Source organism: Chanodichthys erythropterus, chromosome 18, assembly GCF_024489055.1.
Source record: "Chanodichthys erythropterus isolate Z2021 chromosome 18, ASM2448905v1, whole genome shotgun sequence".
NCBI classification, from domain to species: Eukaryota; Metazoa; Chordata; class Actinopteri; order Cypriniformes; family Xenocyprididae; genus Chanodichthys; species Chanodichthys erythropterus.
In genome coordinates, this window is record NC_090238.1 from 6,341,655 (window position 1) to 6,366,898 (window position 25,244).

Consider the following 25,244-nt stretch of genomic DNA (forward strand, 5'->3'; position numbering starts at 1 on the left):
GTTCCTTCTGCTTGAAGATTGGCATATGGTGGGAGGAGTTGAAGCCTGACTTGTCTGATTCTTGTGGTCTTTGCTGAGGATCTGTGCCAAGGGCTGTATAGCTGATGAGTTCTTTGTACGGTATCGGTCTAGGTTTGTCTAGTTGTTGTAGTGTTTGCTGACATTCATTTGCGTTGTGGTCATGTCTGGGTGACGGTCTACCATCTGATCTGGATAAGGACCGAATTCGGCTGACTACGTTAACCTTGGGATAAATATTTAATCTAGATTTAAACTGATAGGGTGTGTCTGCCTCCTGAACAATGCTAGGACGACTGTTCCAGAGTTTAGGTGCTAAATAGAAAAAGGATCTACCACCCGCAGTTTATTTTGATATTCTAGGTATTGTCAACTGAATGGAATTTTGAGACCAAAGGTTTAAAAATGGTCCAAAATGGAGCAGATGGATTTTGTTTATTAAGCCTGCAAAGCAACCACCCAGTAACATCACAATATTCTAGCCTTGAGTTCATGAATGCAACTCATTAAAGGTGCCCAAGAATGCTTTTTCACAAGATGTAATATAACTCTAAGGTGTCTCCTGAATGTGTCTGTGAAGTTTCAGCTCAAAATACCCCATAGATTTTTTTTTATTAATTTTTTTAACTGCCTATTTTGGGACATCATTAAAAATGCACTGATTTACACTCGGCGCCGCCCCCTTAAATCGCGTGCTCCCTGCCACATGAGCTGTCAACTATATTACAGCGCATTTACAGAGTTCACACAGCTAATATTACCTTCAAATGGATCTTTACAAGATGTTCGTCATGCATGCTGTATGCATGCTTCGAATTATGTGAGTATTGTATTTATTTGGATGTTAAAGTTTTATTCTGAATGAGTTTGAGGCTGTCTTCCGTGGCTAACGGCTAATGCTACACTGTTGGAGAGATTTATAAAGAATGAAGTTGTGTTTATAAATTATACAGACTGCAAGTGTTTAAAAAATGAAAATAACGACAGTCTTGTCTCCGTGAATACAGTAATAAACGATGGTAACTTTAACCACATTTAACAGTGCATTAGCAACATGCTAATGAAACATTTAGAAAGACAATTTACAAATATCAGTAAAAATATCATGATATCATGGATTATGTCAGTTATTATTGATCAATCTGCCATTTTTCACTGTTGTTCTTGCTTGCTTACCTAGTCTGATGATTCAGCCGTGCACATCCAGATGTTAATGCCTGCCCTTGTCTAATGCCTTTCATAATGTTGGGAACATCATGGGCTGGCATATGCAAATATTGGGGGCGTACATATTAATGATCCCGACAGTTACGTAACAGTCGGTGTTATGTTGAGATTCGCCTGTTCTTCGGAGGTCGTTTAAACAAATGAGATTAATATAAGGAGGAAACAATGGAGTTTGAGACTCACTGTATGTCATTTCCATGTACTGAACTCTTGTTATTTAACTATGCCAAGGTGAATTCAATTTTTGAATCTAGGGCACCTTTAATAAAGTAATTTTTCTGGATTTGACATAAAAAAAAGTCATAATTTAAAGATATTTTTAAGATGGAAAATATGGTTTTATGAATACTAGAAATGTTACTTTCAGTAGAAAATTGCTATCTTTGTGAACTATCCCTTTAATGGTGCAAAAGTTCTGGTATGAATTAGCCTTTTTTTTTTCCATCACAAAAACAGACGTTTTGACAGGGGTGTGTAGACGTTTTATACACACTGTACAAAATATCAGCAAAACAAATATATTTTTCAAATTATGCTCATTTGAAAGTATAATTCATGCAAATGGTCACAAAAATAAGTTGTGTTATTTTACATTTCCTTTCAAAGAAGTTTAGCTTCAAATAAGTCCAAGTGTATTCCCGAAACCACTGATCAAAGATAAGTGAGAAAAAGACCACGGCAGATATCCTATTTGTTTATTTCAAATGGAAAATGCTCATTCAGTCCAACATTAAAATCCACAGAGAGAGATCATCTAAACAGTGTAAAATAGCACCACAAAGGAATTAAAATATACAAGGAAATAAAGCATTACAAAATACAGGAAATTCAAAATATAACATGAAAAAAAAAAAAAAAAAAAAAAAATCAAAACCACTTTCACCTTTTACGTCACTTGGAGAGTAAAATGTTTGTTCTTTTTCTGTGAAAGAATGGGGCGAACATTTGCAATATGAACAAAAACCAATACCATGACTTGACAGGTTAACCTAAGGTTGGTTAACCTTGGCCAGTGATGTAAATTCTGGTTTTTGCCATTCAGCTCATAGCTAATTAAACAGAGGCTACAGGAGACCAACAGTGATGGCTACCGACAGGCCCTTTTTAATGTTTACATGGCAAACACACTGTTCTCTCAAGTGAGAGAGACTGCACAGAGAGAACAAAGGAGATCTCTGGTTAAAGTGTAGCTGGGAAAACAGGGGTGGGCCTATAACAAAAGTTTGATAGTGACACCAGACAAGACAACATTAAAGGTCCTCAACAGAAGAAAGGCGAATTGATGCGAAATGTACTTGTGTGACATACACAACACTGAATCTTAGAAGACATACAGTAGAATGCATATTTCAGTGCATATCAGGTCAATCAACTTTTATATTTATAAAAAAAAACACCTTTCTTTTAAAGAAAGCCAAAAGGAGATTAAGAGAGATCGATCTTATAACACACTTGAAATACAAACAACATAATTACATCTACAAACAGGAAACTGGCTCAGGATGCAGCTCTACACACCAGGGGCACTTAGTAGCAAGATGCAAAAGAGGATCATACATTGCTAGAGCTCAGCAGAGAGAACCACAACCAGGATTTCCATGTGTCTTTCCTTCCTTTTTTTGGCTTGGTGTATTATAATGGTTATTTTGTCAGTATGTGGGTTTCATGTCAACACGGACCTAGCATCATGTCAACAAATGAGTCAGACACCAAAACAGTGGTTATGTTAGTAAAAACACTGTAATAATGGGTTACTCATAACCTTTTATGTCAACCGATTCAACTACCATCTACTTGACTTGACAGAGACACACTGAGGAAGGCCAACGGAGTGCAGATCATATCATCATATCGACAATATTAACGGTTCAGAAAACCACAAATAATGAGATCATCTTTGGATAGGAGTTATCAACATTTCATGAACATTAAAACAATGTCTGCATAAACAAAAGACTTGAAAAAAAAAAAAAAAAATCACAATGTAAAAAAAAAAAAAAAAAAAAGAATACCATTTTAAATAAATCTCAAGTTAAAAATAACAGGCAAAGATGGTTACCCAAAACAATATTTTGGGCTAAAATGGAAAACTTTGGAAAAATTTGGTTTAACATCCAATAAGGATGAAGCTTTTTATTATTTTTTATCTTAAAACAATCACCAATATGGTGAAAAAAACATGCATACCATCTATAATCTATAATGTAAGTGAACTGATTTACAGTGAATCTGAGACCCCTGCAGTTTAGACAATTTAGGTGGAAAACTAAATTGTCTAATTTTATTTCTATGCTATACAATAAATAAAAACCTAATCAAGTCTAGAGCCACTGCAAAATTAGTCAACTATTGATATACATCTCTAAGTCTGTATGCCAACAGCTGCAGATAGTTTGTTCATTTATAAAATTGGCTTTTAATTTAAATGTCAATTCAAAGACTCTTAAGTCTGTTTTGTATTGCAAAATACTTAAAAAAAGAAATTCTAATTTGTAAAAATCACATTAAACTTGTATAATGCTACTCACATTTGAAGACAGATTGAAATTGGTTGAGAGTAATAACTTCTATTTTTATAGTTTACACCATCATTTCAAGTTCATGATAGAAAAACATTACTAAGGTTTAAGACAGAAGACCAAATCCTATTATGAGATCAAATGTCAGTGTTGTCCTCTTTGGAATACTCTTCCGCCAGCTGCTCATAGGAGTGGTTATGGTCCAGCCCATCTGTGGTGAATATGGAGGTCTCGGATTCAGAGCCCCGTTCCTTTCGAAAATCTGTCTCGTCTGAAGTTGAATACTTGGGCATTAAGTCATTATCATCCTCCTCCAGGTTGTTGTTTAGCAAATTCTCCTCATCGATGAAGGTGATGTTGGCATTGGGAAACATATGGATCTGGTAACCTTTGGATTCCCATGCGATTCGGCCATTACTGCAGCCTCCAGGGTCGAGACCTTCGTGGTTCTCTCCTGCGTCCTTGTCCAACTGATTCTCATACATTCTCGAAGAGTCATGCATTTCATTCATGAGAAGACATTCCCCTTGATCAAGAAGGTAACCCTTGGATTTTGAGAGGGCTACAGTAAATCTGTCACTCAAGCTATAGCGGCGCTTCTGTCGAGGTGAACGGTCTAAACTGAGGATGGTGTTTCTGTTTGTTGAAAGAGAATCACTGCAGCTCTTTGAGCGTTTTGGTGCTTTATTCTTGCTACCAGTGAGGGAGCTGACACATTGATCTTCTCCTTCCTTCTCGACACCTATCTGCTTGATTAAGTCACTGTAACCTTCTTTTTTCTTGGACAGGAAGCTGAAGATGTTGACATCATTAGGAGCTGGTGGCAGGTGTAGGGTCTTGTGACCTTCCTTGATGCACTGTAACTCATCCAGAGAAAGTTTGCGCCTTTTACGGCGCTTCTTTAGAGCTTTGTGAGCCTCCACAACCATGCGCACCTTCCAGTTGAAGAATAGAGAGAGCCATGCCAGACCAAGATAGATCCACACCTCCACAAAGTAGCGATAGAGAGGAAGGTATTCAACATTGGGATCAACACCTAAACAAAATACAGAGAGAGAAAAAAAAGTTTGCAAATTGATATCACAATCAATCAAAAAACTTTTGAAGCCATTTCCTTTAGTTTCAGTGTTGGAAATGTTATATTCTTTATATTTATAGTTTTATAAATGCATGCTTCCTTGTATGAAAAAATGTACACTTGGATATACTGCATAATATGGCTATTTGTGCATCTCTTAAGAACTAGTGAACTAAAGTTCATCAGAACTTTCGTGTATCACACGTGTATCAGTAAATTCGAGTCATAGAGAAAAAATGTTTTAGGAGTTGCAAACATGTAATTCTTTCTCTCTCCCACAAATACATCACAAAAGTTACACTTCTCATTTTTCATTGCAGATGCACAAATTCTATTCTGCGAATCAGTGAACGTGGTGCAAAACATTCACACATCAGTATCAAAAATGTTAAGTCATGGACAAATTTTACACCTCAACCTCATCTCAAATTTTATTCATAAAGCACTTTCAAAATGCAAGAGTCTTTGAGATTGGTAGTAGATTAACATGGAGCTCAAAAGTTTACATACCCCTTGCAGAATATGCAAAAATGTTAGTCATTTTAACAAAATAAGGGTGAAAGCTTTTGAACAAGATGATGATGTGCAAGTTTTTCTTATTTTGATTAAAGATCATATATTTTTTTTTTTTTTTTTTGGTATTGACCTTCAGAAGCTACAGAAGATGCTTACATGTTTCCCAGAAGAGAAAAAGTACAATTTATCATGTTCATCCAATTCAAAAAGTTTTCACCCTGGACTCTTAATGCACCATGTTTCCTTCTGGAGCATAAGTGAATGTTTGAACATTTTTTAATAGTTGAGTTTGAGTCCCTCAGTTGTCCTCAGTGTGAAAAGATGAATCTCAAAATCATACAGTCACTGCTGGAAAGAGTTCAAATATGCAAAATATGTAAGGAAAATTTTTTTTTGGATTTTCTGAAGAACAGAGCTCAGTTTAACTGCTCAGGACAAACAAGGGACTCAAGAACAACCACCATAAAACAAAATGCCACATGGATCATCCAGGAAACCACACACTGTATTAAGAATCAAGGGTATGCAAAGTTTTGAACTGGGTCATTTTTATAAATTCAGCTATTTTTTTGTCTTGTGGACTTTATGTAAACATCTGTTATGAGAAATAGTTTATTTAGGACAGTACAGAAAAATAACATGCAATTTTTCATGATCCTTCTTTATTTTGTTATAATGATTAACATTTTTGCATTCTGCAAGGGGTGTGTAAACTTTTGAGCTCAACTGTATCTTTTATATTCTTTGGAGCCTGACCATGCAGTGTGTTGTAAACAAACATTGACACCTTGTATTGTATTCTGTATTTTACAGGTAACCAATGAAGAGCTTTCAATACAGGTGTTATATGATTCCTTTTCCTGCTATTAAAAGTCTTGCTGTGGCATTTTGGACATAATGAAGGTGTGCAACCAAGGCATCACTTATGCCTTTATTCACAAAGCATTACAATAATCCAGCCATGTGGAAATAAAACCATGCGCAACAGAATAGGTTTCAGTTTAGACAATTTTCTTACCAAAAAAAAAAAAAAAAGCTTTCACAAATCAGTTTATATGTTGATCAAAACAGAGATTGGAATCGAAGTACTTGCCAAGGAAATTACTTGCCAACTACCTCTTTACCTCAAGGAAGCCTAAAGGAAAGTATAATTGCAAATCATCAGCATATAAATGATCATTAATTTTATATTTCCTAAAAATGTACCCAGGGGCAGCATATATAGAGATAACAGAGTTGGACCATTTAACTTTGCGGGACCCCCCAAGAGATAGTTGCTGATGCAGAAACAGAGTTTCCAATCTTAACTAAGCATGTCCTGTCCAGCAGATAAGAAGAGAACCGGTTAAGGGCCACACCCATGATACCGACATAATCTCTAAACTGAGTCTGAGCTAGGTTTAATTCTAAATACAGACTGAAAAATATCCATAATATTTAAGGTTAAAAATAAATAAATAAATAAAATCAGCTTGCTGATTATGAACAACGTTCTCTAAGATTTTATTCTTAAAAGTAATATTTGAAATAGTCATGAAGTTTTTAAATTCCTGTGGATCCGGGCTCAACAAAGGCCTGCTTAAATCCTCATGGTACAGTGCCATAAAATAAATAATTAATAATCGATAAAATAGTAGGACTAAAATGTCAATGATCTCCTTAAATAGTTGCGATGGAAGAATATCATAGAATGAGGTCATCGGCTTTAAACATAATATATCTTTCAACTGAGCTAAGGAAATGAATTCAAATTTACTCAAGCAATGTGAAGGATTCATTTCTTCAACTACAATGTTCCCTACTGGTGAAATATTTGACCTTTTATTTATTTGACTTGGTCAATAAATAAATTAATAAAAATAAAAAAATCCTTGGACGGGGAAGAGAAAACATTACTCAGATGTGTAAAGAGTACCTGAAAACCATACTTGAGTAAAAGTACTGATACCTTACATTGAATGTCTCCACTACAAGTTACAAGTAACCAATTCAAAGTCTTAAAATATCTGAATTTAACAGTACTTAAGTGTTTTACTCATGCTGAATGTAGGCTCAGAGATGCACTAGTCCTGAGAGACATGCCGGTGAAAATAAAAATTGATTTGTAAGATGAAAAATTAAGTTTATTTTCTAAAATCAAAATAAAACACTTCAATACTGCAATAAATCAAGGTCGACACAACCCATATATATGGGTATAACCTTTTAAATGTCTACAAACTCTCAAGTCTAAGTTGAGCTCAAGTGCACAGAAAGGCCTTAGGTAAAACAATATCCATCAGAAAGGTCAATATAGTGGAGAAATAAAACAATGTTAAGTCAAATTAAATAGTCAAAGTCTACTGTATGTGCTGGTTTGAGCCTCATCACCAGCTGCAGTCAATTTCCTCATCTAATAAATAAAACATCTGCGATCAGCAACTACCTGCTAATGCACGCACATTCACGTAAAGTATCCTTATTGACAAGTTTTGGGTGAGTTAAATATGCCCTTAGATGGTGATATCGCTTCTTTATATCAGAAACTAACTGCTGCAGAAAAAGTTGGGTTATCACAAATGTAGTGGAGTAAAAAGTACACTTACTTGCTCAAAAATATAGTCAAGTAGAGAGTAACAGTTGCCAATATCTTTGATACTCAGTACAACTACAAAAAAGATACTCAAGTACAGTAACTAATTACATCATTACTCAAGTACTTTACACCTCTGATGTTACTAGATGGACTCAGTGCCTTATATAGCTATAACAAAGCATTTGGGTTATTTACTTTTTTCTGGTAAAATTCGCAAACAATCAAAATGCTGTTAAATTCTCTAAAATATCATAAGATACTTGCAAATTATCTTAAACTCACTTATGCATGACGACAAAGATTTCTAGTAACATCATTTAACCACGGTTGTTCCTTCACTCTTTGATTTATCATTTTAAAAGGTGCAACATTATCCAAGATCTGAACAGACATGACTGAAAGAATTTATAAATTCCTCAAGTCCTATAGAAGGCAAAGTTGTAGACTCAATAGGAGGAGATAACGCCTTAGTACTAAAAGCCATTAAAAATGCACAAGTCATAGATTTTATCCCAAAAGAAAACACCAAAATATGATCATGATCATGTGTTGGTTCAGAGACCCATTGAAATAAATGAAAAGAATCAAAAAATCTTTGATCATAGGTTTACAAGGACAAACAAACATATTATATAAAAATCAGTCAGGATCAAAATCCAATCTGCAGATGGAACCCCCACAGATAAAAACTCAAATTTCATCTAGAAAATTCTTGTTGTATCTTCAAACTTCAGTAAACTTCAAAACTTTTGAAACTTTCAACAGGCAATAACTTGCACTTAATAAAAATTGCAGCCAAACCTCCACCCCGATGAGTAGTCCTCAAGGTACTTAAAAAAAATTACACCTAGAGGGTAAGAGTTCAGCAAGAGGGCTTATGTCAGCACCATTTAACCATGCCTCAAAGTCCAATCCATGTGTTACATAAAAAATAATTTAAAATAAATGTTTTGTTGGCAACTGATCGTGCATTTATCAAGGCCATATGCACTGTAGTCGACTCAAGATGATTAGAAGAAATGACACTTTTTACTTTTTTCACAGGACACAAATTTGAGTGAACCACTGGTCCCTCTCAGTATTGTCCAAGACAAAGGTACTGATGTAACAAGAAAAATGGGTATAAGATAGGAAAGCAGTGACACCATCACGATCTTACTCCACTGGACAGGTTCCTCAATTTCTTAAAGGGTTAGTTCACCCCAAAATGAAAATTATACCATAATTTACTGACCCTCAAGCCATCCCTAGGTGTATACGACTTTCTTCTTTCAGTCAAAAACAATCAAAGATATATTTAAATATGTTCTGGCCATGTGTTTTTGTAAGAAAAATATCCATATTTATAACTTTATAGACTATAATCTCTAGCTTCGGTAACGTCCGTCCGCACGTTGACGAGAGGCGAGTTCCAGCGTATGATGTAGGATGTAACGTAAGCTTAGTTAAGAGCAGACGCCTCTTACACTTCAAACAGACACTAGACTTGTGTACAGAAGCCAGTGTTTCTAGTTTATAAAGATATAAATATGGATATTTTTCTTACACAAAAGCATCACTGTGCTTCAGAAGGACTTTATTAACCCCCCTGGAGCTGTGTGGATTACTTTTATGATTGATGGATGTGCTTTTTTTGGACTTCAAAAATCACGGTTACTCTTCACTCCCATTATAAAGCTGGGAATAGTCAGGATATATTTTAATATAACTCTGATTGTGTTTGGCTGAAAGAAGAAAGTCACACCTGATGGCTTGAGGGTGAGTAAATTATGGGATAATTTATAACCCTTTAAGTTGAACTAAGACTCCAGCACATCTGCATCGTCTCCTACATCATTTCTTCTTCAAGCATATGCAGTCAGATACATTTGAAATGCCTGAAACATTCATGGCTGTTCCTTAAACAGCGTCATATTCAAATTACGGCTCCATGTCCATTGCTGGGGATTGAATGCTTAATAACGCAAGATTATCATGAATCAAATGTAAGCAAATAACACAAGCAATTCAAACGATTTATAAAACATGAAAATAAAACAAAAGGTATCAAAACAAGTGTAGCATAACAGTTAATGGTAATTCACACTGCACCAACAGACGCTGACCAATGCCAACAATCACAGATTACGCCACTTTTCAGACATTCCAATACCTATTGTGCTGTGTTTGTAGGAGAGAGAGAGAGAGAAACTATGATAACTTTTTCTCTGTTTCTGATACACGTGTGGCTTTTCTCTGCAACTACAAATTCCACTGTCACAGGTGCTCAGATGTTTTGCTCTAAACACCTTAATATTTTGCATGACCAAATTAGATGTATGCAAATATAAGCAATATTTTTTTAATGACTTTCTGTGTCCCACTGAAAATAAAGTCATACTTTTTTGGTACAAAATATATATGGAAGAGGATTAGGGCCAAACCATCTCGAGAATAAAGTTGTTAAATTTTGAGAAAAAAATCGTTAAATTACGAGAAAAAACTCGTTACATTTTGAGAAAAAGGTTGAGAATAAACTCATTAAATTATGAGAAAAAACTCGTTAAATTTCAAGAAAAAAGTCAAAATATAATGTTGAGAATAAACTTGTTAAATTTCGAGAAAAAAACTCGTTAAATTTTGAGAAAAAAGTCGAGATCAAATGTTGAGAATAAAGTCATTAAATTACGAGAAAAAACTTGTTAAATTACGAGAACAAATTCGTTAAATTATGAGAAAAATGTTAAATTTCGAGAAAAAAGTCTAGATGAAATGTTGAGAATAAAGTCATTAAATTACGAGAATAAAGTCATTAAATTACAAGAAAAAAGTCGTTAAATTACGAGAATAAATTAGTTAATTTAATGACTTTACTCTCAACATTTTATCTCGACATTTTTCTCATAATTTAACAAATTTGTTCTCGTCATTTAACAACTTTTTTCTCGTAACTTGACTTTATTCTCAACATTTTATCTCGACTTTTTTCTCGAAATTTAACGAGTTTTTTTTCGAAATTTAACAACTTTAATCTCGAGATGGTTTTATTTTTTTATTATTGCTTGGCCCTAATCCTCTTCCGTAAAAATATCAGTGTATATTTGAGTTTTATTTAGTCAATGTTTCTTTCTATTTATAAGTTGACAAGTTAAACTAGCTATATTAGCATTTAAATTATTTTGTCGATCTACTGAATGCATGAATGTGAATGCCTTATTAATATTTAGCTGTTTAATCTTAAGATTTACTGTATGTACAGAAAGTTTTTATTTGCAGAACGTTCTCTAAAGATTGTAACCGTTTAATTCTACAAATTTTGAAACACGTTAGTATGATTTAACATTTTGGCATGTTTCTATCACGTTATAACACATTGCTAGCATTATTTAACATGTTAACATTTTCATAACTTGCCAATTTGTTTTAAGATGTTTTAACACACTGCTAACATGATTTTGCCTAATACTTGCATGTTTTAGCATACTACTAGCATGATCATGTTGTTAACAACACATTTGTTAGTAAGTTTTAACAAAGCTTTCATGTTTTTAACATGATTTAATGCACTGCTACCATGGTTCTAACATGCTGTTAACATGACTTGTACTATCATGTCGGTACTATCTTTTAACATGTTGCTAGCAGGGCTAGAAATCAACTTTCCTGTTAAGGAGCAATATTTGCCCTGTGTAATTCTATTCTATTCGCATTACAAATCTGGTGAAATGGTGCACATTGCATTCCCAGATGAATGTGATAAAAAGCAGTTAACAACTAAGACACCCACCTGCTACAAGATCACCGAAACCAATAGTTGTCAGAGTGACAAAAGAAAAATACAAGCCCTCGATATAGGTCCAGCCTTCTTGAGACATGAATACAAATGGAGGAATCACCAAATGGACCAGCACACCCCATAACAGAAAGACAGCTGTGCAGGTGAATTGAGTTTTCCGCTTTGAGAGGCCAAAAAAAAAAGAAAGAGAAAAAGAAAAGAACAAGCTTATAGATTTTCAAAATGCAATAAGAAGTTCTCATAGCTATTAATTATTATATTACAATACAATGCCTGTGTGTGGTTGCTCCTTACCAATGTTACTCCTTTCTTAGTAAGATATCGCCCAAGGTGTTTAGCTCTTCCACCAAAAAACTTTCCAAGTTCACTGATCCAGGTGAAACACAGCGGCACTCCAAACAGACCATAAAATATACAGAAAACCCTCCCTTGAGGTGTTTTGGGTGCAATATTTCCATAACCTGTGGAAAGAAACCATTTTTTGGTGAAAACTGATACATTGTATTTACTATAAACTGTTATCTCATTACTTTGATGTTCTATCTTTTTGCACATGGCTTACAAGTATTTCACAGAGTATTAAGCAAACAAACAAAATCACTGTACTGAAACCTTGTTTGTAAGGATATATAGGGATATGCCTGAAAGACTCTGAATAATGGGATATAAAAATAACAATTTATTATAAATTATTTGTGTTAATTGTTAATTACAAACCCGATTCCAAAAAAAAAAAAAAAATGGGACACTGTACAAATTGTGAATAAAAACAGAATGCAATAATTTACAAATCTCATAAACTTATATTTTAATCACAATAGAATATAGATAACATATCAAATGTTGAAAGTAAGACATTTTGAAATGGCATGCCAAATATTGATCATTTTGGATTTCATGAGAGCTACACATTCCAAAAAAGTTGGGACAGGTAGCAATAAGAGGCCGGAAAAGTTAAATGTACATATAAGGATCAGCTGGAGGACCAATTTGCAACTTATTAGGTCACTTGGCAACATGATTGGGTATAAAAAGAGCCTCTCAGAGTGGCAGTGTCTCTCAGAAGTCAAGATGGGCAGAGGATCAACAATTCCCCCAATGCTGCAGCGAAAAATAGTGGAGCAATATCAGAAAGGAGTTTCTCAGAGAAAAATTGCAAAGAGTTTGAAGTTATCATCATCTACAGTGCATAATATCATCCAAAGATTCAGAGAATCTGGAACAATCTCTGTGCGTAAGGGTCAAGGAAGAAGAGGGGATGCCACACAGTGGTAAACATGGCCTTGTCCCAACTTTTTTGATATGTGCTGATGCCATGAAATTTAAAATCAACTAATTTTTCCGTTAAAATGATACATTTTCTCAGTTTTAACTTTTGATGTGTCATCTATGTTGTATTCTGAACAAAATATTAAAACTTGAAACTTCCACTTCATTGCATTCTGTTTTTAGTCACAATTTGTACAGTGTCCCAACTTTTTGTATTTCTCCAAGTTACTGCTTAAATGGACCAGATCCTTACCTATAGTTGTGACAACTGTAGCTGCGAAGATGACGGCATTGGGCCAGTTCCAGTTGTTGAAGGCTTTGTCCCCTGTGATGGTGATGCCTTGTCCTGCAGCATCAGACACCACCTATTTCAAAATTAAACAAACTGATGAAAACAGCCACACATTCAATTTGAATACAGTATGACACCAAGACAATTTTCTAGAGAAGCATGTGGATATGTTATGTCTGAGACCAGAGCTTATATCCTCTCAAGCCAGTGATGTTATCAGCAGCCCCCTGAGAATGCTGATGAGCCTGCCATTGCCAAAATGTCATCTGTCTCTAGGACATGAGTGGGCCATACCTTAAATAAAAGTTTCTCTATGATGGATCTGAGCTTAGATCATGCAAAGATGTCATAGATATTTAGTGAACAAGGATTAATATGTCCCTTAATCACAGATAAAAGAATCTGTTGAGTGCAATTATTATACAGAAAAACACTTACTTAAACAAGACTCTATCTCTCCTCTGAGACCTTGCATGTAAAATTAGGGAGTAAACATTTATACAGCTTGGATCTGACAACTAAGTAGGTTTGCTCATTGCATGTCTATGTTTGTTTTTAGCAATAACAAGACATTCTTCTGCTGCCACACACATAGATGAGATCCCCTTAAAGCAAGGTGTCATAAAAACTCGCATTCGCAATATTTCGAACAAGCCAGCTGTGTTTTAAAATGTGGGTGACATTTCTAGCAGTACCTCAGTCCTCATTTGAATATCTCTGTAGAATGTGCTCCATCTTATACCAGATGTAAGCGGTGCAAATTGATGCGACAAAAGCCAATAGAACCAATTATAATGTATTTTGTCTACACTCTGGATGTAGTGCGAGAAGACGAGTCACCGACAGTAAACTGATGCCCTGCTCTCTTTCTGACGTACTTCAGCTACCAAACAAAATGCCTTTTTCCCCCAGTGCAGACAGCCTCAAGCTGCCATGCTCAATGTACCATTTAAATATATAAAACCAAATGCAGTCGAGGGTGGCACAGTGGCTCAGTGGGTAGCACTATTACCTCTCAACAAAAAGGTACCTGGTTTGAGTCCTTGAACCAGGAGGTCAGTGTGGAGTTTGCATTTTCTACCTTGCAAGATTTTACAACTTATTTTTCAAAAACCATTTTCAAATGATATTGGCTCTTCTGACTCACCCTGGGTCTAGTCTGGACCCATAGACTAGTTCTGGCCCTAGACTTGTCTCCAATACTGAATACTGACATGTACCTGGTTCTCATCCTGGCCCTATTCCTGATTCAGACAGGGACTCTCATCCTTATCCTGGCCCTAGTCTAACCTTGAAACACTGATTGTGGCCCTATTCCTGACTCAGTTATGGACCATGGCATTTATCCTGGCCATATTCCTGATTCAGAATGACCCTGACAGTAACCCATATTCTAGTGTCAAATCTATTCTTAGTCTTGACTCTCTGCCTTTTAGCCCATATTTGCCTTTGAACATATGGCATTGGATATGTCTATACTATACTTCACACTTTAAAAGGAATACTTCACTTTTTTTGAAAACATGCTCATTTACCAACTCCCCTAGAGTTAAACAGTTGAGTTTTACCATTTTCGAATCCATTCAGCCGATCTCTGGGTCTGGCGGTACCACTTTTAGCATAGCTTAGCATAGTTCATTGAATCTGATTAGACCGTTAGCATCTCGCTCAAAAATGACCAAAGAGTTTACATATTTTTTTGATTTAAAACTTGACTATTCTATAGTTACATTGTGTACTAAAAACAACGGAAAATTAAAAGTTGTGATTTTCTAGGCCGACATGGCTATGAACTATACTCTCATTCCGGCGTAATAATCAAGGAACTTTGCTGCCGTACCATGGGTGCAGCAGGCCCAATGATATTACGCATATTATTTTTTCCGGGCAAAAACTATCAATACATGAAAATATTTACATATACCCCCTTTAATAGAATGTCGGTCTCTGCCCTTTTCAGAGTTTACACTCAGCCATTTTGCCAAGAATATATATCAGAAAAAACTTCAGCTGATCTTTTACAACTTGAGAAGTACAAGGACTGTTGCATAAGCATGACAAGGCTGTACAAAGAAGTTGTACACACAAGTAGCCTTGCTCGAAAACTGAAGAAGCTTTTTAGTCAGCATTTTGATGGATGTGGGCATGAATTGTGTTCTTTGGGTGGTTTACCACAACTTCTGGAAAAAATGAACATCACACTATGCAACGTTGCATTTTCAACATCTCTCTTTTTTTTTTAGGAATATAAGGTTGGACTGTCAGTGTTTGTCTGAAGAAGTACAGTAGGAGGTGATTTTTTTCTCATGTTTCTTCAGTACTCCCAGAAATGTTTGTAGCCTGTAGGGTGCATTCTCGTACCATATGCATCTTAAAGGTGCCCTCGAATCAGAATTTGAATTTACCTCGGCATAGTTGAATAACAAGAGTTCAGTACATGGAAAAGACATACATTGAGTTTCAAACCCCATTGCTTCCTCCTTCTTATGTAAATTTCATTTGTTTAAAAGACTTCCGGAAAACACTCGGATCTCAACATAACACCGACTGTTACGTAACAGTCGGGATCATTAATATGTACGCCCCCAATATTTGCATAATGCCAGCCCATTCGACGCATTAGACAAGGAAAGGCAGTATTGACGGCTGGATCTGTGCACAGACTAGGTAAGCAAGCAAGAACAACAGCGAAAAATGGCAGATGGAGCAATAATAACTGACATGATCCATGATATCATGATATTTTTAGTTATATTTGTAAATTGTCTTTCTAAAGGTTTCATTAGCATGTTGCTAATGTACTGTTAAATGTGGTTAAAGTTACCATCGTTTCTTACTGTATTTACGGAGACAAGAGCTGTCGCTATTTTCATTTTTAAACACTTGCAGTCTGTATAATGCATAAACACATCTTCATTCTTTATAAATCTCTCCAACAGTGTGTAATGTTACCTTTAGCCACAGAGCACAGCCTCAAACTCACACAGAATCATAATCATCACGTAACCATCTAAACAAATACTTTACTCACATAATTCGAAGCATGCATGCATGCAGCATGCATGACGAACATCTTGTAAAGATCCATTTGAGGGTTATATTAGCTGTGTGAACTTTGTAAATGCGCTGTAATATAGTCGAGAGCTCGTGTGGCAGAGGAAGCGCATCTCTTAAAGGGGCCGTGCTGAAAAAAATCAGTGCATAGTTAATGATGCCCCAAAATAGGCAGTTAAAAAAATTAATAAAAAAAAATCTATGGGGTATTTTGAGCTGAAACTTCACAGACACATTCAGGGGACACCTAGGACTTATATTACATCTTGTAAAAAAACAATCTAGGGCACCTTTAAATTTTAGTTTTTGATTAGTGGCTGGTTGAATAGTTGAAATGTTGAAATGTTAGTGTTATTTATTTAGTTCTTTTATTAGCATTATTTTTTAAGTTACTGGTTTTAAAAATAATTACATCATAGGCTATGCTTTGCACACAGTGTTGGTATTGTACACTGTCATTTAACAGTATGTATACCCTTTTGTTGTCAAATAATACACACAAAAAAAATTATATTTGCTTTTTAAAGCCCTTTAATTCCCATCTAAGGTCAGGGAGTGGTGGAAGATCCTCTGAATGATTTTTACCTACCCACAGAGCTTCACTTTTGTCCTAACTGACTTTGGCTGATGAACTCTTCTCACAAAGTGCATTAGACAAAACCTTAATCCTTGTGTGTTATTAACAAATACTGTGATGTCATCTGCATAAGCACTTAAAACAATCCCCGATTTCACATCAAGATTTTTAACCCTAAATATATCTACAAGATCATTTGCCTTTTATTAACTTTGATGAACAAGATGATGATTGAATATATGAGGTTCATCAGTAGTACAATTGATAAAATATCCTGTACAATTCCACTCACCCCAACTATGACACTCCCATCATTAACACAAACAGGCAAGAATGGGAAATGGTTTCTTTGAAACAAAATCAAAGAAATTTGAGATATTTATATATTATGATTTTTGATATTTGTATATGTTACCCTATTGAGGTATAAAAAAAGCTATGTGAATATAATATGCAAAATATCCTGCATGTATGACATGTCTAAGTGTCCGAAAACTGAGAAACTTCTTGTGTTGAACCGTCTAATCTTCAACCTTGGGCTGGTCAACTCTGGCTTGAGGGCCACTGTCCTGCAGAATTCAGCTCCTAATCAGACACACATGTCTGTCATTTCCAAGTAAATCGGATTAATTTAGTTGGTTTCGGTGTGTTTGATTAGAGTTGGAGCTAAACTCTGCAGAATGGTAGCCCTCCAGGAGCAGAGTTGGACACCCCTGTTCTAGCCGGCAAAAAAAAAAAAACCAAGCTGAAAATGCAAAGATGTAGTCAACTAAATATAATGTCAGTATAACATGTGAATATTAAAAGGTCCCGTTCTTCGTGATCCCATGTTTCAAACTTTAGTTAGTGTGTAATGTTGTTGTTAGAGTATAAATAAAATCTGTAAAAATTTTAAAGCTCAAAGTTCAATGCCAAGCGAGATATTTTATTTATCAGAAGTCGCCTACATCAAACGGCCAGTTTGGACTACATCCCTCTACTTCCTTCTTTAATGACGTCACTAAAACAGTTTTTTGACTAACCTCCGCCCACAGGAATACACAAAAAGGGGGCGTGGTCTTGTTGCGCTCCCACGGAGAAGAGCAAGAGTTGCGTTTGTAGAGTGTGTTTGTCGCCATGTCGTCGAAACGCTGTTATTTTCATCCCGCAGTCCAATCACCTTTGTTTGGCCTTCCCAGGGACGCTGTACTTCAATGGTTACAATTTATGTTTAACTCAGTTCCCGAAAATTATAATCCACATGTAAAACTATGTGCAGCACATTTTGCTGAGGACAGCTTCCTCAATCTCAATCAGTTTAATGCCGGATTCGCACAAAGATTATTCTTGAAAGATGGAGCAGTTCCCTCTTTGTCTGGAGAAGGCGTTGTTTATGGACAACAACCTGTAAGCTAAGCTGCTGTCGAATCACAACACAGGAACCGCTGGCACAATCAGAACTCGTTATGTATTTCTGAAGGAGGAACTTCATAGAACAAGGAAGTCATCAGCCCGTTTTTATGACAGTGGAAACAGCGGTATACAGATAAGTAAATTATGTGAAAAATACTGTGTTTTTTTACACGCGAAACATTGAACACATGTTATATTGCACACTATAAACACAATCAAAGCTTCAAAAACCATGAAAAACGGGACCTTTAATAATTTTTATTGTCAATAATGTGGATTAAACTTTTTACTTTACCTAATGTGGCAACGTATCTCAGGGGATACAGATGTTTCAAAATGTGCTAAACAACAGCATGAACAACATATGATTGAATTTTCTTTTTCGGCATCAGATAATGTTCACAAATTAAAAGTAGTAGTTTTATTGCTTTTTTTTTTACTGAAGAAAAGGCAAACAAAAGGAGAACAGAAACAAACATTGAACCAAGTCATATGACCCACATACTCAGAAGAAACTTAACTATGATAATAAAAACAATATTGAAAAAAAAAAGAGAAGAAAAAAGAAATCATTGCCTGTTTAAGAAACATATAAACATCAATCTTTCATACCTTATATTTGGTGCATACACATTATTATATGAATGACCCCCCTCAATAACAGCTTTAAAGACAACCATTTATTGGTTCTTCTGTGCTCAAAACAGTAACTCTTATATCAGGTGAGAAGAAAATTGCCTCTCCTGCACTCAAAACTGTTTAATGGATTAATCTATACAACCCTTTCCACTACATTCCCCATCAACCTCATTAGCTACAATACTGCATTTCTTGAAGAAAAATAACATGTAAATTCTTTTGCTTCTGCGCTCATTATTTCAGATATTAATGCACATTTGTGCGTATCCCCCTCCCATTAATATTGAGAGAACCTACTTATAAAACTTCCATGTGCAAGTTTGAGAGAGAGAGAAGAAAAAAAAAAATAGAGACAACATGTGATGCATGAAATTGGTCAGCTAGTTCAAAGCTTTTGACATGCTCTCTTTTCCACTTTTCTATACATTTTTTGAAATTTCTTTAAACAAAACCTTTTCTTCTCACTTAGGAGCTCAAATCCCACATTCTTTTGATGTACTGTAAATTACTTCTCAAATTTCTCAACATCATGAAAAAGGTCCCAAATGTGTCATCTAGAAAAGGTTTACAGTGGGGGATCATGTTGTGAGAGCTCTGGAGAGTTCATGTCAACACTACACAGACACTGCAGTCTGATCTGACAAAGCTTCATCCGTGCCACTCTAATCATTACATATTTTGTTGCAGATCAACTCCAAATGCTCCTTTTCAACCAAACCTTTTTCACTAAAACTGCCAGTTGGATTACCACTTGTACTTGTTGCAGAGTGCATTCCATACACATCAACTTTTTCAACATCCAGTGTTTCATCAATAACTCCATCAATGATGTCCACAGCAATATTACTAAAGTCAGAAACTTTCATTGTTGTTTTCACCTTAATATCTAATTGAATATTCACAGATGCAGATACACTGACTTCTGACATTCTTACCTCAGGAATCTCATGCCGAACTCAGGCACGAGTTTAGATGTAGTGCCAATCTCTAATCCTGAATCAATGCCTTCAACTCATCACTCCTGATGCAGGCAGGCAGGCATGACCTACAAAGCATTCAAAACATGGTATATCCAGCATCTACTCTGGGGAATCCAAAAACATGTAAACTTGTCTCCTTAAAATTCATTACATGCTTTAGAGTCAGGTGTTTACTTTATTCCCCAGAGAGATTGCTTTGCTTTGAAAGAACTAGCAATTTTGAAATCGTAATTTTAGAAGATGCTGCATAGGGTGGAGTGAATTGCACCAAAATGTCACAAGGCCACTTTCTTTTTTCTTCAGTTTTTACAGTATATACATAAAACAGATGAAAGTCTCACAAAAATGTATACAAAAAATATACTATACACAAAAAAAGAAGAAACCCACAACCCACCCCCACAAACAGGCACTAGATGCAATAAACAAATATACACCTTAAAACAAAGACATACGTAACCAAACATTAAAAAAGCATTAAAGATGGAGTGAAGGAATAAAACAGTAAAGCTATTCATATTACATGAATGCTCAAGCAAATTTCAGCTCTTAAAAAGATACCCAAGGACAGGGCCCCAGATTTTATCAAATTTTTTAGACAACAATGCACATTCAAATCAACTAATTAAAAAATAATGCGCTTTTAAAAAGTTTCAAGACAGCCTTGATCATGAAAGAGGCAGATCAAATATTTTCATGGCCTACCACCTCCCCTGTCACAACAAGCACATTCTTCACTGTTATCAGCTGGTACACACCTAAAGCCATTGCGCAAGGACAACGTCTCGGCCTCCACGCCCAACTCACCTCACCAGCAAACAAACAAAAAATAAACGCTTTTTTACGCTGGGTAAAGTTGAAATGGAAAGCAAAAGTACTGTGTTTCTATTGAGAAATGTCATTTAGCTTTTCAGTTGCAAAACTAATTTTATTAAAGTCGCAGGCCAGTTCCTGTTCGCATGCATGTTTCGGTGTGTGCATTTGTATGGGAAACAGCGGAAGAAAGAGAGTGTGCTTTCATTAGATAATAAAAGGTAATTTAGTTGGAAAAACTAAGAATTAATTTGCAATTTTTATCAATTTTCTTTTTATATTTATTTGCTTGATTAGTGTCCTTGTGGGTTTTGGTTCTTTCCCTGTTGTAGGCTGTATGGACCTTTGAAATAAGGCCATATTCACACAGCAACAGAATGCAGTCCTGTATCGGAGTCCTTAATATGGTTACGTTCACACACAATGTGGTTATTTACAGGAGTGACAACCACCTTCTATAACCGAACTTGTACCCGTACATTTTCAGGATCCACAACCGCATTCTCGAAGAAAAATGTGCTGTGTGAACGGAATCAGGCTGCACCACTAGTTTTCTGCCAAGTCATACAGTGCGAGAGGGCCGCACTGCACAAACACGTCTACCATGTGTTGCGGGTTTTCAGGTTTGATTTCGGTAACTTACAGCGATGGGGATATGAGCTGTGCGTCATCTGAAGGGTTTAGATCCAGTCACTGTTCTTCACAAAGCTGTTCCCATCAGTTTTGTGTTCTACATGCTCTCCACCTGATATAAAAGCTGCTGTTCATTAATGAAAATTTAACGGATGAACTCGCGACTTGATTAGACTCATCATGTCAAAAGTGATAAGACTTCTCAGTTTTATGTAAGTCGCCATCTTTGATATTATTTGGTCACTGTCGCTATGGTTACTGTTAAGAGAACAGTGGTTGGTTGACTCTCGTTGCACATTCATAAAGACCCTACTGCAGTTTGAAAGGGATATTTCAAGACTCACACCTGTAAGTAAATGCAGATGTCAGTGTGAGCGTAGTGTGAACGTAGCTTAACTGAAATAATTAGGCAAAGTGATATGGAACTGTTCAGCTGCTCAAAGCAGAAACCTAAACCTGAGCAGAAGCTGAAACCCGATTACAGTAAGGGCCGTAACACATGCTCTAGCCTCTAAGCCTAAGAGATTGACCAATCAATAACATACTGGGCCAGCTGACCAATTTAGAGCAGACTGGGGTTTTTTTTTGGAAAGGTGGGATTTAAAAAGGACTAAAACAGGGTTTCAGGCAGAGAGTAAAAAAAAAAAAAAAATCTGTAGCAATGTACAGTATATAGCCCTATTCGGACGTTACATGTTTTATTAACTCAATGAGATTTACTGATTCAGATGGAACTAACATCTCTGTGTTTATTACAGAGGTGGGAGTGTGTGTTTTCTAGATGTAGGCATTATAGAGGATCATCTGTGCTTGCGTGACGCATGTTATTTAATGAATTACTTAGTTTAAATAAAGTTATAATAATATTCAAATAAACTTCACATGGAGTTTATAGAAGTGATTGTTAATAATAAACTCACATATCTGAGCATATATGAGAAACCTAGACATGTATCTTACCTGACACTGATATTAAAATGGGCAGTCTTTACTAATTTGTTTATACAAAGTTTATACAAATTGGCTCTATTTATTAATTTTCTCATTTCATTTTTTCATTGGATATCATCCATATTGATATGATAGCATATGAAAGATTGGTGTGCAACATGGCAGATTCAGGATTCAAATCACAAAGTACTCCTGTGAAACCCAAATTTCTCTGAAGACCTCTGGGAAAACTAGTCCTGTCTCATATAGTTTTTGTTAAAAAAAAAAAAAATTCTGAATTTTAATGTCCTCCTGAAATCAAAATTGAAGTTTTTTGGCTTTTATTTTGAATATGTTAGCCTTACTGTTATTTATAAGCTAGTGTGCTCCAAAACATCTTTTCAAAATTCACATTTAGAAGATGCAAGCAAAATGTACAGTCTCTCACTTCTGCCAATATGGATCAGTGATTTTAATGACATCACCCTGCACTTCAGCTTCTCATCAGATTTTCTGTCCAATCAAACGCTCTCTAGATCCTGAAGCGTCATGCCTCCTACACTATAAATAGACGCTGAAGCTGCGGCTGAAATCGGTGAAATAAAACACTGAGCTTGTAAATGAGCAATTTAAAGTAGACGAGTAGTTTAAAATGAAGAGTTAATTTGCAAAAACTAATAAAACGCCATTTAAAAAAATAAAATAAAAATAAAAATTCTGTTTTTTGCAAATGAACTCTTGAAATGAAGTCTAACTTTCCAAAATTAGGGTGCGTTCACACTTGTAGTTCGGTTCGTTTGGTCCAGACCAAAGAAAAAAAAAAAAAAATTCAGTCCTGGTCCGATTAGCATTCAGATTGGCAATTTTATTACCGAACCAAAAGATACCGAACCTAAAGGAATAGGGATACGTTCACAACCTGATGGGTCGGAACTTACCGAACATCCAAAACAATGCTGTGTGCTGAGGTAAATGCGCTCGTTGTGTGTGCGAAGCCTGCATATGATGGTATTTTGGCCAGCTGGGAACTTGTGAAGAGCTTATAAAATGTGTAAAGGAGTCAAAACAGTGGCGGGAATCCCTCCGTCACACACATAAACGATCTGCTGTGAGGAGACACGTGTCTGATGCCTGTTATGGGCAAACTCACAACTATGACAAGAAAAAACGATATGCGTGAGTGATACTGTACTTTTTAGGGTATCATATTCCCGTTTTTGGTTCGTTAACATGCCTTTGGTCCGTGTTGTGTTCATATATCATTCGAACCGCACCAGAGTTCATTTGGAAGCGTACCGAGACCCATCTTTTCAGCAGTCTTGGTCCGCTTGTTTGGTGCGCACCAGGGTTCGGATGGCAGCGTTCACATATGTTCAAATGAACCGGACTAACAGAGCAATCGCACCAGAGTTCATTTTAATCGAACCAAACATGCCAAGTGTAAACACACCCTAAGTTGGCACAACTACAGCTATTAAAGTTAAAGAAAAAAAATGCTTTAAAGCTGGTTGCCATTTTTTAAGTTGCCTAAACTTATTTTTGATGGTCAGGTAAAATAACATGGTTTGGTAGCTAGGTCAGAAATAAGACAAAAACTGCCCTTAAACAAAATGAAGAAAAAGAAGATGGCAGAAATACAGTTCTAATCAGGAGTATTCGACAAGCAATCGCTTGAATATCCAGTGAATATCAAGAACTAGCAGGCAAACTGCTTATTGTCTCTTTGTTATGACTTGAAATGCATTTATAAAAATCTGTTACAATGTGTGAATACAAGATGTCATCCTTAGCTATAAAGCCCAGGTGGATATTTGGGTTATAAGTTTTAGAAGGTGAAGCATGCTCAGTGACACTGTAAAACCAAAGGCCAGGACTTTGTGTTCATGTGGAAAATGAGAAAAATCGCTGACTAGTCAGAAAGACTGTTCACTTTGCAAATGAATTATGCAATCAGTAGACCTACACTGAATTCAAGCCCACAGAAAACTCAGCAGATTCGAGTAGAATTTTCCAACCTTCAATCACAAAATTGTACCGGTTGCATATATTTTTTAATTCAGCAGATTTTCTCCCAAAATCAGCACAAAACAATGCATAGATTCCATGTGGGCCTATCACAGTTGCGTTTTCCTTCATTTTGAACTGATGACTTAAGACGTTATGAGCTAGCCTGAGCATAAGACATGAAATGCTATTCTAATCCTGAACAAGGTGGGAAATTCACAAGCCCCGGGCTAAACATTCAGGTCATTTGAAAGTAGGCTAGATCTGGATTAAATGACGTAAAGGCAAATAATATTTGGATCTTTGCCTTTACATCTTGCATTAAAAAGAAGACTGTCAATTCAGCGCTTTAATTGGGTGTGATTTAAATTAAAATAACGTGTTAAAATTATTATTGCTCTAACGCACCCCGTCCTGGGCCACACCTGTATTTCATCTTATATTGCATGCAGTTTGTATGAACATGATGCAGGGTAATGACTGACTGAGTGATGAAGCCAAGTAGAATGCAGTTAAAATACCACTAAAATTCAAGATATGTGGGCAAAAATGCCCCTGTCTGGGCTTTTTGTCTTACATTCATATCATATGATATAGGTTAGCAATTTCACACAAGCAAGAGTTCCGTTTTCCCCTGAATATCTGCACAATTGCAAGAAGTTTATATTGTTACATTTTAGACAGAAGACTGTCAATACTGTCTATTTTTGCCTTATTTTTCAAATGAACATAGTTTTAAACAAAGCCACAGCAGAACTGTTGTGCATCTCCGAGCAACAGACAGTGGGGTTTCATTACTCAATGAATCCACGGTTTTTAACGAATCGAGTGAGCCATGGATTCAGTGACCCGTTCATAAAGTGACAGTGGCGTAATGTGTAGCCAAGTATGGTCTCCCATACAGAATTTGTGCTCTACATTTCGCCCATCCACGTGCACACACACATCAGTGA

At 35.9% G+C, this 25,244-nt stretch overlaps 1 protein-coding gene across 1 annotated transcript in view; it reads right to left on the minus strand.

Moving 5' to 3' along the window:
* Positions 1-3,211: 3,211 nt before the first annotated feature.
* Positions 3,212-25,244, minus strand: part of kcnk5a (potassium channel, subfamily K, member 5a) — a 29,478-nt gene continuing 7,445 nt past the window's right edge. Inside the window, exons 2-5 of the mRNA XM_067367729.1 lie at positions 13,231-13,342; positions 12,003-12,169; positions 11,700-11,868; positions 3,212-4,800 (exon numbers count right to left, since the gene is read on the minus strand). Of these exons, the coding sequence (XP_067223830.1) occupies positions 3,902-4,800; positions 11,700-11,868; positions 12,003-12,169; positions 13,231-13,342 (1,347 nt within the window). The 3' untranslated portion in view covers positions 3,212-3,901. The remainder of the gene's footprint in view (positions 4,801-11,699; positions 11,869-12,002; positions 12,170-13,230; positions 13,343-25,244) is intronic.